Source organism: Trichogramma pretiosum, unplaced genomic scaffold (genome assembly GCF_000599845.2).
Source record: "Trichogramma pretiosum strain Unisexual culture from Peru unplaced genomic scaffold, Tpre_2.0 scaffold17, whole genome shotgun sequence".
Lineage (NCBI taxonomy): Eukaryota > Metazoa > Arthropoda > Insecta > Hymenoptera > Trichogrammatidae > Trichogramma > Trichogramma pretiosum.
Genome location: NW_019641225.1, coordinates 859,012 through 878,849, shown reverse-complemented (window position 1 = coordinate 878,849; position 19,838 = coordinate 859,012). Strand labels below are relative to the sequence as shown.

Here is a 19,838-nt window from a genome sequence, read left to right as displayed (position 1 = left end):
GTCTTATCGTTGCGAAACCGATGACGATTTAGGTCGTATTTTCGGAAGATTAGATTCTTCCTAAAAATCGAGAGCTGTCTCATGGATCGATCAATCCCACGTAGAATTCATGAATAAAAAACCAACAAAAAACTTTCGCTTTTTCATCCGGACCTCCAGGTATTATAAATCGTCGTCGTACTTTATATATACTACGGTGTTAAAATAAAAGAGGCATAATAAAGAAACAACTTTCGATTACGCGCGCGAGAGAGGAAGAAGACGCACCGCGCGGGTAATTCAAACGCCGCGCCGCGACTCGTATATTATTATATCTTTACGACGCTCGCGCTCGCGTGAACCGCACTCGCAGCTCGAAATGAAAAGTACCCGCAAATCTCGACTTTATATAAATTACACGTCATGGAGGTCGATCCGCACGAAAGCGGAAGACATTTTTCGCTATAACGCGTGTGAGATGTACGCAGGCATTGTGTCATTATTGCAACGAGCTGCTGCTGCTACTATAGGTGTCTATTAATTTTTCGGCGGGCGACGATGTATCAATCACGCGCGCGTACAACACTTCTCTCTTCCGGTGCAATAAACTCCGCCACGGCGGCAGGAGAGTTCATTGGCGCGAATTGTAAAAATGTTGCACGCGAAGAAATTGGCATTGGACCGTATATGATCGTTTCTCCGTCTCTCGAAAGTCGCGCACTTAAAAAATTCTCAAACGAGGCGAGTGCCACTGCTGTACGGATATTTTCTCGCGATTTACGGAATCGCAACTTTTTCAACTGTATATATAATATAACGCGAACTTTTTCACGAAATTAACATTACGAGAGAAAAGCAGCGCGCACCCACGAAATGAAGCGGTTTTCCCCCCATTTTTTTTTTGTTTTTCAGCGAGACTAGAGCTTGGCATTCGGACGTATAATGTATATACTTTTTTCGGTTCAGAGTATTATATGTGTGTGGGTCTCTACGAAGTAGGCCAAGTTTGTATTTTTCGCGCGCGCGCAAGAGAGAGAGAGAGAACATGCCACTGCAGTCGCGGGAGTTGCTGCTGCACACAGTTTCGCGGAATATTTAAAAATGGAAATTTTTCGCTCTTTAGCTGCTTTACAAAAGGTGGGGAAAGTTACGGGAAAAACGCGGTTAAGGATCTGCAAATGAGTTTGGAAAAAAAAAATAGAAGCAGAAGAAGAAGGAAGAAGCGTGTTTTATTGGGACGCTTTGCTCTTTTTTTAGCTATCGTTAACTCGAGCGAGAGAAAATTCACGCGCGCAAAGTATCAAGTGTGTGTGCGTGTAACATCGCGTTCGGAAAATTACATGATATTAAGTAATACGAGAGTAGGAAATATAATCAGGTGGCGAGCAAGCGAGCGAGTAAGCAAGCGAGCAGTCGACTGGAAACGGGTATTATAGAAAGTAAAATGCGAGTGTGTTTATATACGCAGTTTATTTGAATATTTGCCATCGTAAATAGCCTGTAAACGACCATAATAGCTACTTGCTCGCTCTCTCACTGGCGCGTGCCCGAGTAATTACTTAATTCGTTCGCGGCGTTCTATTATAAGGATATTATCAGTACGTTTGTGATAATTTGTTGCAATATACACGTGAATTTTTTTTGTTATTCAAAAAAATCTACGTATTAAATTACATACAGGCTCGTATGCGGCTATATCCTTTTGAGCCGGGCATATTAGCGAAGGAGTTCTCTCTCGTCGAGTCGAGTCGTCGACTCTTTTGCGCTCTGCATTTCATGAGGTGAAATCCTCTCTCGCTGCTGCGCACAGTCTATACGGCTCGCAGTGTACACAGCCGAGCATTAGGAGCGTAGTGCGATGACACCGGTGTGTACTCGCGATGTTTTCTCTTTTATATATAGTATAAACAAGGTACATCTCTTTCTCTCTCTCTCTTGCTGTTTTTCTCGGGACATCTCGACGAATACCAAGTGAAATCACTGACTGTATGCGCGCTGTCGATAAATAACCTTTTTTACTTTTTTGTTACCCGATTGATATCATTGTTTCGCGTGGATATATCGCGCTATAATCACCTCGGTAGTTTATTTATAAGACAAGAGGGGAGAAACCAAAATCGGAATTACGTGTTCGCAAAATCGAGATATTATAGAGGGTATATAATACGAGCTGCACGTGCACACGTGTGCGTGTTACACCGTTGGGGGCAAAAAAGTAATATTAATAATATAATCGACCAACGAAGACGATAAGAAAAGTTAAAAGGAGAGCAAGATGAAAGTATTTAAAATACCCGCCAGGCATTTTGAATTATGCGCGCGTGACGCTGTGTGTGCAGCACACATAGTTTTTTATGTTTTTTTTCTCCTTCGTTTACGTGTACGTACGTACGTACGTATATATAGCAGGGGTAGACGCGTGATTATCGCCGTATACGAGTGTATGACTATTCATGAGTTATATAGACCGCCAGACTGGCTGAGCTTTATACAAATATAAAATTATATACACACACGCGGCAAATACACACGTTTTGACCTACTACGTCCCAGACGACGCGAGGGTGGAGGAAGGAAAAAAAAATTTTTTTTACCCTACCCTCTCGTTTTTCATCTCTTTCCCTTTATTTTTTCAAAAAAAAAAAAAGGAAAAAGTGGGATAAGAATTTGCATAGAGCGGCGTGGCTCGCTTGCACACGTGCACTGCACTGCACCGCCACTGCACCGCTAGTAGTAGTATTGCACTGCTACCACACAGCCGGGTCAATATGTGCGCGTACATTTTCCGACTCGCGGGAGGGCGTGTACACGCGTGGCAGAGAAGTTCGGAGTTTATCAAAGTTATGTCGTACACGCGAAAAGTTTAATCGCACGAGAAAAAAATTACGCCGAAAAAAGGAGGAAAAAAACAACAACGAGATTGTCGAGAGGGGGAAATGAAAACCTATACATAGCCAATCGGACCCATATACCTTGGTAGAAATACTAAATATTAATAATGTATAATGCATAATTAATAATCATTTTCCATCCACTTTAATTACCATCATACTATTTTACGTCTCCGCCACTAGATGGCGAGTACCGTCATTTGTGAAATCTGCAAGTGGTAAATTCAAAATAATTGTATAAGTCACAGCACGGCTCTACTACCTGAGTCTGACCACTTCGTCAAAGTGTGAAATAAAATATTCTATGGCCAAAAATCTTCCCATAACATTAATAAAATATCGAGCATTTCTACCAGGGATACTACTCGATTAATTTCGCTCTTATTTTCAAATTATTTATTTATTTATTCGCGTCGATCGTTTCGCCGCGATAAATCATCGCCCTATTGATAATACCCCTGTTAATCGCATGAAATGAACGATATAATCATCGCGCATTAGCCGACTGTGTATTGCGCTAATAAATAACATAATTAATTGAGTCGTTTCAATCGCGGCAACGGTGGCGTCGTCGTCCGTCTCTATATCGGTGCTCGGCGCGGAATGGATGTACTCCGCTCTCGCGCGGCAGCATGCCTAGTTGAACACACAATGAGGTATTTAATAGTGCATCAGATATGCATAATAAACAATATAATATAATTTTTTAGATATCCCATTGTTTGCGCGACTGTTCCGCGCGCGCGTATTATTATTCGTAATGTATGTATGTATGTATGTGCGCGTCGCAATCAAAGCTCATCATCATCGGCGTCATCCGAGCGTCTCTCTCTCCCTCTCATTCCGCTGCTGCTCGGTAATATGTAACTCGTGATTTGGAAAGTGTATGTGTATGTGCGCAGCGTATAGCACTTCCTGTTATAATATCGGCTCGACACGCGAATTCGTGACTCTGTAATTGTTGATTTTTGTGCGAATTTATCTTGTGCCTTCCGCACACACACACACACACACACACACATACTCTCGCGTGTTTCACCTATATATATATATCTGTAGAGCTCCTTCTCTCCTTCTTTTTTATCCACGATTCGTTGGGATTTATGGAGGCAGATTTGTGTCGGCTAATTGGACTCTCCGCGATGCATCTTGCGCGAGTTATATATTTTCGTTTTCGCGCGTTGCATACACTGTGTGAGCCTGCCTGCCTGCCTACACGTGCGCGCGATGGCCAAATAGTTTCGGAATTTTTCTCTCTCTCGCGGTTTTTTCACTCGCGATCGTAAACGGAATCGTCGGACATAATGAGAAATAATAAAAGCAAAGGCCCGTAAGCCACAGCAGCAGCAGCGAGCGGTGTGGCTAAACGATGTAAAAATAAAAAATAAAGAATAATTGCCTCTTTCGACAATATCATCATATTTAAAACTATTTGAATGCTCGCGCGCGCAGTACGTTTCACAATGAATTTTCCATAACTTCTATTTTTTTCTATCTGTCTCTCTCTCTCTCTATTGCCTACGCCGATGCGGAGAGGATCTGGCCTGTACGTGTAATGCAATATCGTATCTGTACGAACGAAAAGAAAACTACAACGAGGTTGGGTTTTATGCTAATGTTAATTTCGTAAAGCGTAATAAAAATTTTATTATTATTAACATCCAGCCGAGCTGATTTAAATTACAAATTTGGGTCTCTCTCTCTGCGGGTAGTCGCGATTTTTTTGTTGTCGTCGTCGTCGTCAAGCATTTCTCAGCGAGTGTAACCGCGTTTATAACAATGTATCTATAAAGGTATTATACATACCACGTGTAAGTAGACTCTGTCTCACACACAAACACAACACAGACATGAGTCAAGCAGCAGCTTACATACCGATGTAGGAGATCTGATAGAATCGAAAAAGTAAGTAATCGGCCACCTTGTTAGGCAATTCAATGCTGAATTAGAACAGTAGCCTCGCGGCGCCTATGTACAGAGAGGCTCGAAGATTCACGTGGTGTGTATACGTATGTATACATATGGAAGTGCCACAATAGTGTGTCTGTGTTTTTGTGTATATATGTGTTGTATACACGTCTGGTACATTTCGCGAACTTGAGTGCTTCTTATTTCCAGCGCGAGTGTGTGTCTGTGTAAACGTCCCCGATTGAGTAATACTTATATTGCCACGGTCGTAAAGGCATTGTGGAATAACGTTTCGCAAGTTTTCGTCTCGAGCTGCTGCTGCTATTTCGCTCTGAATCATATATGTATATACGTGCATTATTATCGTATATATAATATATGTTTCTCTATCTCATCGTTTTGATGTCTCCGCGCGATGCGCTCGTGAAATGTTCATATCGCTCCTACGTTAGAAACGATTGTTCTATTTTTTGATTATTATTTTATTTATTAATTTTTGTCAACCAACAACAACTCGTTGTTGTTCTGTTCTGTCCTAGTTCTGAGTAATTAATGTAATAAGATTATACCAGGAGTCGCCTTGGAAAATGGTTTACGCCGGGGCGCGCATAATCGTTGGAAATATTAAATAATATGAATTTTGCAGTCGAACGCGTCTGTCGCGCACTTGGCTTTCACCGCATTAAGAGAGAGAGAGAGACAATGAATAAATCGCGTTTCGAGAATCTTGGAAATCGCGCGCGAGATTGTTTTTACCTCGTTTTCGCCGATATCTCATGTAAAATTCGTACACAACCGTACTCGGCGGATAAACTCTCTTCTCGCTCGTTGGCTGATTAGTGATTAATTAATCATTTGTAAAAGGAAGAAGAGAAAAACTTCAATCGGAGATACTTATAAATAGGTGACACACTGATTAAATTAAATTGTATACGCTGGACGCGTCGGTCGATAGTCGTGTCGCGATTTACAAAACAAAAAAAAGGAAGAAATAATCAATTTGACGAATTAGAATACAATGGGTCTGGCAGCTCGGCCGTAATTATCAGCGCTCGTGTGTACCACTGTTAACAGCGACGTGTAAGTCTGACAGAGAGACAGATAAAAAAAAAAGATGCAAGCGAGATCCATCGGTGAAAGATGCACAGACGCATACACACACATCTCTTCTCAGTCGTACGTCCGATTGAAAACTCACTCGCACATACACGTACATACACACGCAGACAATCGTCCTTTTTTACAATTCAGAGACGAGCGGAGAAAGTACGCGCGCCTCTATGATATACTCTCGCGAGTTATTATGTTATTCTTGCCACGGCTATCTTCTATACATAAATATTTCCGACTCTCTATAATAATAGCGTGCCTTTCTGCAGTGTGTGTGTGTGCGCCGATCGTCGTGCTCGGCTCTTCTTCTTTCGATGCGTTGACAAGTTCGTGTTTTTGCATTGTCGTCACAATATATTATGCCATGGCGCACATACACACACAGCTCGTCGTCGGTTTCTTTTTCCTTCGGGATATCATCGATAAATATGCTCAAGCGTTCGATGCTTTTGATCTAATACCCGTCGTAATTGTACTTTCTATATTTGCGCGCGGCTACGGTTTATTTTATTGGTTGTAATGTACGGAATTATGCCGATAAATCTGATCGCCGTAGCAAAAGTAAGAAATGCGCCGTATAAAAAAGACACGTGTTTTTGTACAATTATCGATGGTGAAAATGGCAAATTTTCTCGATACTTCAAATTTTTGCGCTGCGCGATGATCTGCGCACTGGAATAACATCTTGGCAGAATATCATAAAGCACGGGGATATGCATGCGAGAATTGGCCTGGGTGCACTCGAGCGATGCACATGCAAGTTTACATAATTTATCCGCGACTAGGAGCTTCTCTCTCGTTTCTCTCTCTCTTCATGCTATATATTTCGCCTCGCGTGCCTAAATATGCTCGCATACAGATGCTTAACATACTTTCTCACGGCCTTTGATAAAGTCGCACGTACCATAATTGGGGATGCATTTACACGCATTAGAATTTTGCACGAGTGAATTCGGCTCTTAACTTGTTGTATTTACTTCTTTTTAAAAAAACGTTATTGATATCCGATTTTAATATCTTATTTTTTCTTGTTACAGTTGTCGGTGACGCTACTATGCGTTCTCCTGTTGAATCAACAAATAGCCGCGGAAGCGAGCAACAAACAGTCGACCCAAGAGATCGACGACACAAAGGACGACTTGGTCGCGGCCGAGGACAGAATAAGCGACTCGTACCTGCCACCGCCCAGTTCCAGATACAGCGGTCCGAAGCCGGTCTACGGACCGCCCGAGCTGACGGGCGTCCAGCCGCAGCAGGTGTACGACGCGCCGCCGGCGGAGCAGCCGCCGCCGCGCAGCAACGCACCCATCCCGTTCTCGTCGTACGGACCGCCGAGCAAGCCCAAGCCGCAGTACGGTCCACCGAAACCGCAGTACGGACCGCCGAGCAAGCCCAAACCGCAGTACGGGCCGCCGAAACCGCAGTACGGTCCACCGCAGAGGCCGCCCAAGCCGCAGTACGGTCCGCCTAAGCCGCAATACGGCCCACCGTCCAGGCCCCAGAGGCCTCCCAAGCCCCAGTACGGGCCGCCGAAACCGCAGTACGGTCCTCCCAAGCCGGAGTACGGACCGCCCAAGGTGAGTTCTCCCGCGCCCCAGTACGACGTTCCGGTAAAGATACCCCTTACCGTCGAGACGTATGGGCCTCCAACAAAACAGTCTATCGTTGATTTCCAGCCGAAACCACACGACACGTATGGACCGCCACCGCAACAATCCCAACCGTCTCTTCCGCAACAGCAATACGGTGCACCGAACAACGATCTGTACGGTCCACCGCCTCCGCCACCACCCGGTGTAGCGGCTCCTCCGACTCCGCCGGAAATCAAGTACGACGGATGGCAACCGATCGCTGGTCAAGCCCAAAGACCATCCGATAGCTACGGTCCTCCACCGTCCGCTCCGTCCAACGAGTACGGACCCCCCGAATCTCAACCTCATCAGGAGTACGGACCACCGCCAGCACCATCACAGCCGGCACTGCCTCAACAGCAGTACGGCCCACCGAGTGACGAGTATGGTCCACCACCTCCACCGTCCCAGCCGTCGTTCCCTCCCAGGCAAAGTTTCAGGCCACCGACCGACGAGTACGGTCCACCGCCGCCACCGTCGCAGCCGTCGTTCCCTCCTAGACAACAGTACGGGCCACCCTCGAAACCGCAGCAAACTTACGGACCACCTCCGTCGAGACCGCATCAAGAATACGGTCCACCACCACCGCCACCCCAACAGCAGCCATCGCTTCCGCAACAACAATATGGTCCACCTGCTAATGAGTACGGTCCCCCTCCACCGCAACAACAACCATCGCTACCTCAACAGCAGTACGGTCCACCAGCCAACGAGTACGGCCCACCACCACCCCAACAGCAACCGTCACTACCTCAACAGCAATATGGTCCTCCGGCTAACGAGTATGGTCCACCACCGCCACAACAGCAGCCTCAACAACAGTACGGCCCACCAGCCAACGAATATGGTCCACCGCCACCACAGCAGCAGCCGTCGCTCCCACAGAACCAATACGGCCCACCAGCCAACGAGTACGGTCCACCACCGCCTCAACAGCAGCAACCGTCGTTCCCACCATCGACCATCATCACCGATAATTTCGCCGCACCGAAACAACAGTACATCCCCACACCGATTCAAATTATTTCCGATCCCAAGGTACCGAGCGATTCCTACGGCACTCCACTGAACAATCCAGAGGATCACAATTTGAAGTCCACCGTATCTCAAAGTACCAAGACGCACGACGGCGATGGACTGCCACCACCGGATCTACCTCAATTCGAGCCGCTGCACAACAATCAGGGACCGATCGACTCCAACAACATCGGTTTCGGTGAACAACTCGGCTTGCACACCGACAACTTGGCCGTAGTCAAGAGCGGCTATCACCTGGCCCCCAACGGCGGAAGACCGGGCAACTCTTACGCTCCACCCTCGTTCAACGACTTGTCGATTCAGCAGCTGCCAGCTCCATCGGGAGGTTACAACGCACCCGCCTTCGCTCAAGGAGGTGGCAACAACTACTTCAACCGATTCAATCGCAAAGGACTGCGTCGCGGACCGTTCCCACCGGCGCCGCACAGCGTGTTCACTCCACCTCGCCGCCCACCGACTCAATTCAGAGACTCCATTCCCAAGGGTATCTACAGCAATCCGCAAAACACGTACGCGCCACCATCAGCCAATCAGCAGGTCTACCCCGTCTCGCAGTCGTCCGTGGCGTTCTTCGGATCGCAGAACTTCCTCGCCGCTCATCCGGAATTCTTGGGCAAGTCGAACAGCAATTTCGGATCTCAGTCGGGCTTCGGTAATTACAATTCTCAGGCCGGAGGTGGCAACTCCTACAACTCGCTGGACTCGCATCTGGCTGCCTCCGTTGGCTCGGTGGCCGTCCAAGGTGTCAACGATTGCGACACCAACACCCCCTCGATTTATCATCAGCAGAGTAACAACGATCACGTGGGAGACTCGCAGAGCGCCTACTCGATGCCCAACGTCAGCGAGCTGGAATTGCAGCAGCATCCCCAGCAGCAGCAGAGCAGCGGCAGCCACGACCAGCCCAAAGACAGCTACGGCAATCCGATAGTTAGCGCAGACAACTTCGGAGCACCCGATCAATCTGGTGTCCAAGCCGTGACCGCTGACAATAATAATCAGCAGCAGCAACAACAACAATCGGAATTTTCCGACGTCAACAGTCAGAACTCGCTGTCGGGCAATTACGACGGTCTGACCGCCGAACAGCTCACGGCCGCCCTGACGGCTCAAGGTTACGGCGAGGCCAAGAACATCGTCAAGTCCAGCGAGATCGATTCCGCGCAGTATCTGTCCTCGCAAGAGGGCCAGCAGGCCCTGGCTCTGACGCAGCAAGCCAACAACGACGGTTTCCAGATTCAAGGATCGCAGGGCACCTACACCCTGCAGATTCAGGCCGCGGACGGTCACTTCAACGCCGACGGCTCCAACGGCAACGGCGACATCAGGCACGAGCAGATCCTATCCAATGGTCTGCTGCAGAACATCCTGGCGGCGATCGAGCAGCAGCCCGACGGCGCCCAGATCGAGCTGCAGGGCGTGCCCCAACAGTCGGGCTACGACTTGTCGCACGCCGCCAGCTCGTCGTCCGTCGTGACGAACCAGGGAGAGTCCGCCGAGCAGCAGCAGCAGCAGCAGAAATCGTCGACGTCCGACCAAGATTCGAGCGCGTCGAGCAGCAACGTCGATCAGGTTATGGTCTTTCTCGGCCAGGCAGGAACGAGCGGCGAGAAACAAGAGGAGATCGCGTCGAGCGATAAGGACAGCACGGAAAATATGAAATCATCGTAAAGCCGGGCAACACAATAGGAGCTAGTTTGTAGATTTTTTTTTACACAAAGTGCAATCAAAAGCGGGGATAACATCGAAAGATTCTAATCGTTATATAGGGGGAAGGTATCATCGAGCTTGACTCGATTGATCGATGCCCGGTAATAATAGTCTCTCGTAGAAAATTTTCAGTGAAAGTGCCATTGAAAAAAAAAAGAAGAAGAAAAATAAACGAATGATTTGTACGGATTTTAGCCATTTATATTCAGAGTATAATATATGTGTGTGTCTGTGTAGTATCAGCAATGAAAGAGATGAAAATCATCATCTCGCCAAGAGAGAGAGAGAGATCATTCAATTAATTGGAAGAAGCAAAATATTGATGTTATTAGTCGAATGCAAGAGAGGCCGTACGTATACTGCTGGCTATATGTATATATATACCCGCGCAGTTGGAGTGCTGATTTATTAGTGCATTTTCCCTTTGACATAAAACAATCGCCTCTAAGCAAAAGAGAGGTGAAAGTTGAAAGAGGGAATCTTCTCTTCTGCTTCGGGATGCTGCTGCCTGCGCACATTTCACTCTCACGATCTTACAGTAAATATTAAGGAGCTCGAAGATTGTTGAGAGTCACGTGAATGTGGATACACACACGCGCGAGCGCACGGAGTATACTTACTTTATATATACGCGAGAGAGGAGACTCTCTTTCTCTCGGCCAGAGGCACCGACTCGACGAAAGTGACGCTGACCTCTCGTGGGTTGCTGTCCTCCTCCTTCTCCTCCTCCTTTTTCTCTCTCGTATGTATGTATGTATACTTTCCATGAGCGCCGGTCGCGAGAAATCGTGTCGCGATCTTGACACAAATATCATCGATGGACCGAAGACAAATGGTACATTATGTGTGTGCCCACGTTCATATGCTAGTGCTAAAGCGTCGCATTATCCAAACTCGCGGGGGGAAAATTTACACCATCAGATTATATGCAGTGGTATATGTACGCCGTATACAGTAGAGTCGGGGCTTCGATTTTACATACGTAGATAGCATCTTTTTTCAGGTTCCATTGTGACTATGACTTTTAATTAATTTAAGTACTTATTAAGGTCATTTGGTTAAAAAGTGCTTTTCGCCGAAGTTGTTACATTGTTTTTTTTTTGTCTTTTTTCGCGTATGAGAATTTTCGTTCAACCATACGTAGCGTATCTTTAAAAAGTCTCTTTCTCTCTAACTCCCGCCTTGAATTTATTACTATCATTATTATTATTATTATTACTTTGTTATCATTGTATCGAGTGTTGGTGTTACTGAAAAATGTATTAAAAAAAAAAAGGTTTTTTTTGTATTACTTTTTTGTGTCGTGTAAAAGTGTGATGGATGAGTGGGAGAGCGCATAACCGTCCGTACATATAAAATATATTAATAAGGTTAATTTAATAAATGTAAATGGACCTCGGGCCGGGGGTGGAAACTCGGACCCGGGGACAGAGTCAAGAATTACAATTTAAATAATAATTACGATACATGTAGTACGTACGTCGCAGATCAATAGAATTACATGACATACAAATGCAACGTGTCGATGTCTGTGTTTTTCGCATCTTTTTTTGTTGTTTTTTTTTTGTTTTTGAGATATATATTGTAACTTCGATGGAAAAAATGTTTTTACTCCGTTTGTACATCTATCAATATAAACGTGTAAACGAATGCAATTATCACCACAATTGTACAGTGACTGCACACTCTTATAAGCCATAATAATGAAAGCGTTCGACGGTATATGTATTTTGTTTTTTCATGTTTAAAGAGACCATGTATTTTTTAACTAAGAAGAAGTAGGATGTACTGAAAAAAAAATTATTACCATTTTTTATAAAAATAAATAAATAAATAAATAATATCGTTATATCCAACGAGCGATCGATGTCGCCTCTCCCTGCGACGCGAATTTCTCTCGTTGGATATAAAGTATCGACGCGTAAATGTGTTGTGTAGCTGCGTATACGCTGCTCGAGCTGTAATACACATTGTGCGCCATCATACGCATGTAAATATATCATATATGACTGTATATATACATAAAGAGAAAAAAAAAGAAAGAAACATCTCTTTGCACTTTATTCGCACTACCATTCCCCACCTGCCGCGGAAAATCCGTATCGTTGTTTTTCCTCTTTAACCGGTACTTTTCGTTCGCGCAGGGACGAAATACGCGTGTATATTATTATAATTCAAGAGCTAAACGATCGACCTGTGTCAAGAGGACGCACTACAAGAGGGAGGGGGGCAGGTGATAATGATGATTGAGTTTAATAGTTAACCTAATGAGAGACTTCGCTGCTTAACACCGCGCTCGAATCAGCGCTTATTATTGCTCGCTCTCTGTCTCTCTCTCTCTCTCTAATTGTTGTACCGGAACGGGAGGGGAAACTGCTATATCTGACATAACTTTACACGTTCATTATGATAAACGATTTGGCATTATTACATTCGAGCAATTTCTGACGTATTAATTTTACAAGGAATAAAGCGGGGGGGAAGGGTAAAAAATAAACGACATAATTTACAAAGATAATGCGCACGGCGAGAAGTAAAGGCCCCGAATTCGAGCTCTCCGATAAATGCACTTTTGGATTGCTTCCGCGTCGCTCGAGTTTAACGCCCGCATCCTATGTACACATGCCCAGAGAAGGAATCGAAAGTTAACGGGCAAAAACTCGTTTAATCTGCTCGAGGTATAATTACGTATGTCCCAAAATGCGACCGCGTGGTACACGCAAATTTTCGTGAAACACGAGAAATATTTCGAATGCCGAGAGATGCGGGTGCGCGTTAATTTTTTTTTGTTGTAAAGAACGTACACTTGCGCGACTCGATTCGTGGAATTTTTCAATCAATTTATTTATAGAAAGCAAACAGCCTTATTACACCTGTGTGTTATACAGCCGGGGGGACTACGAACTTGACGTGTGAAATTATCGTCCCTCTCTCGTCGTTCACTTTCACGTTCGTAATTTTGATTGGTTCGTATCGGGGGGTCTTATCCGCGAACGAGAGAAATTCGCGCCTTCTTCAATTCTCTTGCAGTCGTCATAAATTCATAACTGGCCGTGTGTATATATATCTTACGTGTGCTTATTATACCGATCGTTCGCCGCACGGAACAATCGTAAAAGTTAGTAATTTTCAAGGTCAACGTATAAATTTTTTTCCTGCCAGCGAATTATGTTAATTAATATATCGGATATTGTATATTATATACGTTTCGATTCATTTTAATAACGAGAGAGAGAGAGACACCGACCGATTAGACGAAAATATACTCGCGCGCGAAAGCCACACGACTATTCGCATTGCGTACAAACTGTATAGGTAGTACCGCAAAACAAGCGAGCGCAGCAAAACTCTCACTCAATCAAGCACGCGTATAAATGGGGAATTGCTTTTTCTGCTCATCGCTTTCTCTCCAAATTTGAGCGAGGAAGCGGAGGAAAAAAAAAGGATCGGTGTATACGCGTGGGGAATGCCTATATATATTAGGGTGGTCCACTTTTTCAAAAATTTTTTGTATCTCGGGGGATCCATCGGAATCAGAAAGTTTGAGGTCTAAAATGAATTTTCCCGTAAACTAGAACTCAAAAAAATGATTTCAGATGGTGTCGATGGATTTTTGAAGTTTAAAAACGCGCTCTAAAAAAGAAGCAAAATCGGGCTATCATTCGATTTATTTCAAACTCTGTTTAGAGTGTAAAAATAATCTTGACAATACAATTTCTTATGTGTTTTTGTCTGCAGAATCGAATGCCGTAGTCAGTTTTGACCTAGGAGTACAATTTCATTCAAAAAAATACACTTTTTCGATCGTTCTTTTTCGCAAAGTTCATTTTCGAGCGAGTGGCAAATGAACAGAAAAAATCTAGAAAATTTTTTGACACCACCAAAATTTAGGATTTTTTATGACGAATCCAATGGTATAAATGAGTATACACTTTGAAATTATTTTAATGCAGAAAAATACAACTTTATCCCAAAAAACGACATTACGAAAAATTGAAAAATCGAAAAGTGTATTAGTTTTTTCCAGGAAATGGCTAAGTAGAATCAATTATGGAAAAAATTGCATGAAATTGTCTGATAGGTTTTTTTCTCACCTTTCCGACGCCGGTTTCAGAAGTTAAAAATTCGCAAGATTCGCTGAGATGCAGCTATTTTTGTAAGATGCATTTTTTTAGCTTAAATTCTGCTTCGCAGGTTTTTTAATGAATAGAGCTTGCTCAGAATTATTGAATTTTAAGCCTAAAAAATGCATCTTACAAAAATAGCTGTATGTCAGTGAATCTTACGAATTTTTAACTTATGAAACCGGCGTTGGAAAGGTGAGAAAAAAACCTATCAGATACTTGCATGCAATTTTTTTCATGAGTGATTATACTCAGCCATTTTCTTGAAGAAACGAATATAATTTTTCATTTTTCCATTTTCTTAATATCGTTTGTGGGATAAAGTTGTATTTTTCTGCATTAGAATAATTTCAAAGTGTATACTAATTTATACCATTGAATTCGTCATAAAAAATCCTAAATTTTGGTGGTGTCAAAAAATTTTCTAGATTTTTTCTGTTCATTTGCCACTCGCTCGAAAATGAACTTTGCGGAATTTGCGAAAAAGAACGATCGAAAAAGTGTATTTTTTTGAATGAAATTGTGCTCCTAGGTTAAAACTGACTACGGCATTCGATTCTGCAGACAAAAACACATAAGAAATTGTATTGTCAAGATTATTTTTACACTCTAAACAGAGTTTGAAATAAATCGAATGCTAACCCGATTGTGCTTCTTTTTTAGAAGGCGTTTTTAAACTTCAAAAATCTATCGACACCATCTAAAATCATTTTTTTGAGTTCTAGTTTACGGGAAAATTCATTTTAGACCTCAAACTTTCTGATTCCGATGGATCCCCCGAGATACAAAAAATTTTTGAAAAAGTGGACCACCCTAATATATATACGCACGAAAAAGAAAAAAAACTGCGAATGGATTGTAAAAAGCCTTATTGACTGCGTAAATTTGAATTGAGAAATAAAAAAAGGAAAGAAGAAGAAGAAGAAGTAAAAAATAAGTTTCTCGACTCGGCGCAGATGTCGCACTTTATTTCCATATATCGGAGCGCTCGGGTAAACGCAATCCGCGAGCGTAAGTATACGCATATAAGAAGGAGGAGCAAAGAAAAAGTCTATATTATTCGTTGTCCCTGCGGGCAAAAGTGCAGCGCGAGAGGCACTGATACGGTACGCGTATATACGGTATATACGCGTGTATTTTTGATGTAAGGCATACACACACACTTGCACGCACAGAGAGAGAGACACGCGTTGAAAAATATGCTGAAATAACCGAAAAAGTGAGCGAGCCCTGCGAAGTACTCGCACCGAGATCGCAGCCGATACAGAAATTCTTCGAGAAAGTTTCGCTGCGCTGCACTTGTACACGGTATATATTATTCGGGAAATGATTGATTCGAGCTGTATACGTAGCTGCGCACAACGGCACTTGTGCAAAATCGAAACAGGTTTTTATTTTTTTTTTAAGGCACGCAAAATTAAGTAATCAAGTTTTTCTTGAAAGACTTGCCCTGGCCGTTGGTTATGAAGCGTGCGTGCACCTGAAACAAAAAATTACGGATAATTTTACTTATCGTTGAAAAAACACGTTAAAAATTGAACAAAAGCTCGAGACGTGCACTGTAAGCAACTCTTTGAATTTATTGTAAAATTGGTCAATAGATGTAACCGGTATTGAATTTTATTCGAGTACTTTACATGAATATTATGACTATAAGTAAAAGTGTGATTTTTCTTTACTGCATTTTTAATGCAAGAATAAATTAAAATGATTTAATTCTAAACTTACATCGAAATATTTGGGTTTAAAATTAATGCTGTAATACGAATTTAATTTTTGGTTTAACTATACAAAAAATGTATGACAATTCAATGATAATTGAAGTCAGCTTCCACCGCTAGATGGCGAGTACCATGATCTGTGAATCTGCAAGTGGTAAAGTCAAAATATTTATTTAACTCAAATGGTTTTAAAAGAAATTTATCTCAGGCGTTCAGCAGGTTCAGTAGCTCCTATTAAAAAGTTTGTTAATGGACACAACGTCGCGCATGTCCTAAAACTTATTTTCGCAATGAAAAAGCCGAGAAAAATTTCATCAATATACATTTATAGTCTAACGCAAACGTGTCGTAATTAGATTTACATTTTTCATTACAAGTTTTACAATAACGTTATTAAATTCAAATTAACCAATCCAACCAAACGCGTTGATTGAAATGATTTTCCTCAAAATTGAATTCATCCGCCCGGAGGAAAAAGCTCTTACAATTATCTCAACGTTAATATTTTTAACATTGTAATCATAGATATAGGAGTTGCAAATATGCGATCTGCCGCTCGCGTACCGGTGTGACATTCAACGAGCTCGGGCGGTACGGAAGGACGAACATCGTCGAGGTGCATGTATAGGGCCGCACAATCAGGAGCTGCGATCTCGCCAAACTTTGAACATTATTTAAATAAACGCTCGCATGCCGTATTCCGAAATCCTGTGTAGGTAAAAGTGTACGTCGCTCTTATATGTATTATATACATATACAGCGTGCATATAGCGCAGCTGTGCAAACTGCACGTATATGCTGCATTGTAAAGCCCGAAGAGCCGAGACTTTAGTTGAGAGAGAGAGAATCCAGCGTCTCGGTAGCGCCTCGGAGGGGAAATTACGTCCTCCATTCCTGTCTCGCGTACATACACGCTACGGTTACTCTGGGTCAAGTCTATGTACCTTATTTCTTTACTCTCTTTCTCCGTGCACAGAGAAGGTCGTTTACGCAGCGCGTCTATTAAACGATCGGTGTCTCTTCTTCCACGTGCTCGAGACTATCATCATCGTCATCATCGTCGTGGTCGGCGCAAGTTATATTTTATACATACACGTCGAATGCTCGAGGGTAGAAAGTAATTTTTTGTCGTCGTCGTCGTCGTTGTTGTCTCGAATTTGGATTATGCATCGGAAACTTTCGCCCAAGCTCACGGCTCTGCGAGTGTTTATATAGATCCATGTTGTACATCATATTTTAAATGGCGACGGAATTGGTTCAAGCTAGATGGTCGCGATTTTATGCTAGATCGAAGATAGCTTTGGTGCTACAGTTCGGTGGTGTCAAAATGCACAGCACCTCGATGAAGAAAGGGAGCGAGATAAAAAATTAACCATTTCAATTCGAGTATATTCCGAAAGATTCGCGGTATAACATTCGCGTACGTTACGTGCGATGTACACGAGTAAACTTACTTGGTAGAAATGCTCCAAATTTGATGGCGACTTTTTAAACAGTTAACTAAACGATTTCAAAATTGAGCGCGGTGACTTATACAATCATCCTTACTCTGTCGCTTGCAGTTTTACAAATAACAGGGCACTCGCCATCTAGTGGTGGTAGCTTGAATCGGTATTATCGTACCAAAAGTGGTTGAAAAACAAACCCGATTGATGGTAATACTTTTTATAACATTTTAAATAGTAATTTTTTGGTTATTCGACTATATTTGACGTCGAGCATTTCTTACGGTTCGTGTAATAATAATAACGGAACGCGACCGCAGATTCAATTATTCGTCGTCATTCGGTGTAAACAAGCCGTGCGACACGACTCTTGATATATATTTCAAAGTGTATACATTCATTACGAACAAAGTGTATAATATAATGCGCCTCTCTGCCTTATAAGAAAGCAGCTCGGCCTCGTCGAGATTTAAATTTCTTTGCACTGCAACACATACACAAACACATGGGGAACTCTTTGAAATATTACGCCTCATTAAACGCCATTTTCCCTTGAAAATGTCACCTCATTTCGACTTGGCTCTCTTATATATATACGAGAACGAACGAGCGACATATACGTGCAAGTGTATACATATAACCCGTGAGTGATGCGCTCGAGTCGGGCATATTACAGGGTAAACGCGATGGTTTGCAGTCAGCTGGCGGCGCTTGTTTTTCATCATCGACCGATGCATCAGCAGCAGCACACCACCACGCGATAATCAAAGCAAATTAGAATTAGCGACCTCGCGGGAGAAAGTCATCGTCGTCGTCGTCGTCGTCATCGGTCGTCAGGTGTAGTATGTGTACAAGCGATTATCGTAATATATATTTTCGCATCTCGTCTATATTATACGCACTTGTATACGTATACGTTTACAGGACGAGCTCACTTTTATCGGGCAATAAGTAAAAGTGTATAAATTCGCTTCTCCCCCGGCGCAAAATTAATCCCCAACGACGTGTATGTATACGCGTAATTGATTGATCGCTAATACACAGATGCGATATTTAGAGGTATTAAAGGGGAAAGAGAGACAGAGAGAGAAACGTGACGGCAGATCAGACACGCTCGTGTCATGTTTGAAATTCCTTCGACTATACTCGACCTCCTCCTCCGTAAAGTGAAAATTTTCCTTCTCGCGCGCGCAACCGATTTCGAGGAAGATGCAGACAGACGTACGGCTACGCGTAAAGTAGAACGAAAAATGCCTGTGCATCGTGTGTGTGCCCATACACACATACACACACACACACGCACACAGCGAGTAAAGAGCAACGATATAATTGTTAAAGAGAAAGGACACATACACATACTGCGCGTCGGTGTATGTATGTGTGGATAATTCTCACGAGTGGTAATGACGACGATAATAACAATCAACACGACGCGATGAAGCGGATTCGTTAAAAAAGTGTATGCAGCCTTATAACGCGTCAATGAGCTTTTTTCAAGTGCCCGCGTGCGAGCATAGAATAACGATCGACGCGGATATATTAAAAGCTCGAAGATTACATTCAACAGCTCTGAGCTATGTGCATAGATCATCAGTGGTAATCGCGCGTAGGTGGCACGTGTAATTTGTTATAATGCAGGTATGCATTTCGAGAAAGAAGCAGCGAGAGTGAGAGTTTATTATAATATATAACTGCGCACACTTGCGTTATTAATTCAATATAATAGTAACTTCTATGTATTATGAGCAGCTCTGCGGTGCAGTGTCGTGTATGAGAATAGACCGAGTCTTTATATATACAAGGCGGCCAACGCTACACACGTTGATTTATTTAATTAAAGGGGACTCTTTAAATGTGCGATCGTCCGCGCCGTATGTCTGTGTGTGTGCGGCACGCGTTTAGTATATAATACTGCAATGTCGAGTATTTAAATTGAATGCGATGGTCGGTTAAAGGCTTTTATACCCGTTTGTGTGTGTGAATTTGCACGTTTTTGAGCCGAGTTATACAAAGGCGCGCGAAAATCTCTCTCTCTAGCTGCAAGTCCGTGTATATGTGATTGATTTCAATGTCACGAACTGTGAACTTGAAAGCGTAATATATATTCGCAGTTATGACGTTTTAGAAAGTCCTTCTGCCAGTTGTATAGGATCGTACCTAGGCACACACGGTTAAACAGTGGGGAAAAAAGGCGCGACAGTTTTTTGCTACTCTAATGAGTTATGAAACTTTAATTACGCGCGTTAATTGAAAATTTAGATTCAGATTAGTCGGGGAACAT

The 19,838-nt window shown here is 43.2% G+C and overlaps 1 protein-coding gene across 1 annotated transcript; it reads left to right on the top strand.

The window, feature by feature from the left end:
* The first annotated feature begins 6,419 nt into the window (after positions 1-6,419).
* LOC106649057 (proline-rich extensin-like protein EPR1) lies at positions 6,420-12,010 on the top strand. The gene is made up of 3 exons (XM_023458151.1): positions 6,420-6,449; positions 6,926-7,465; positions 7,565-12,010. The coding sequence occupies exons 1-3, from the start codon at positions 6,420-6,422 to the stop codon at positions 10,226-10,228; spliced, it is 3,234 nt and encodes a 1,077-aa protein (XP_023313919.1). The 3' UTR covers positions 10,229-12,010.
* The last annotated feature ends 7,828 nt before the right edge of the window (positions 12,011-19,838 follow it).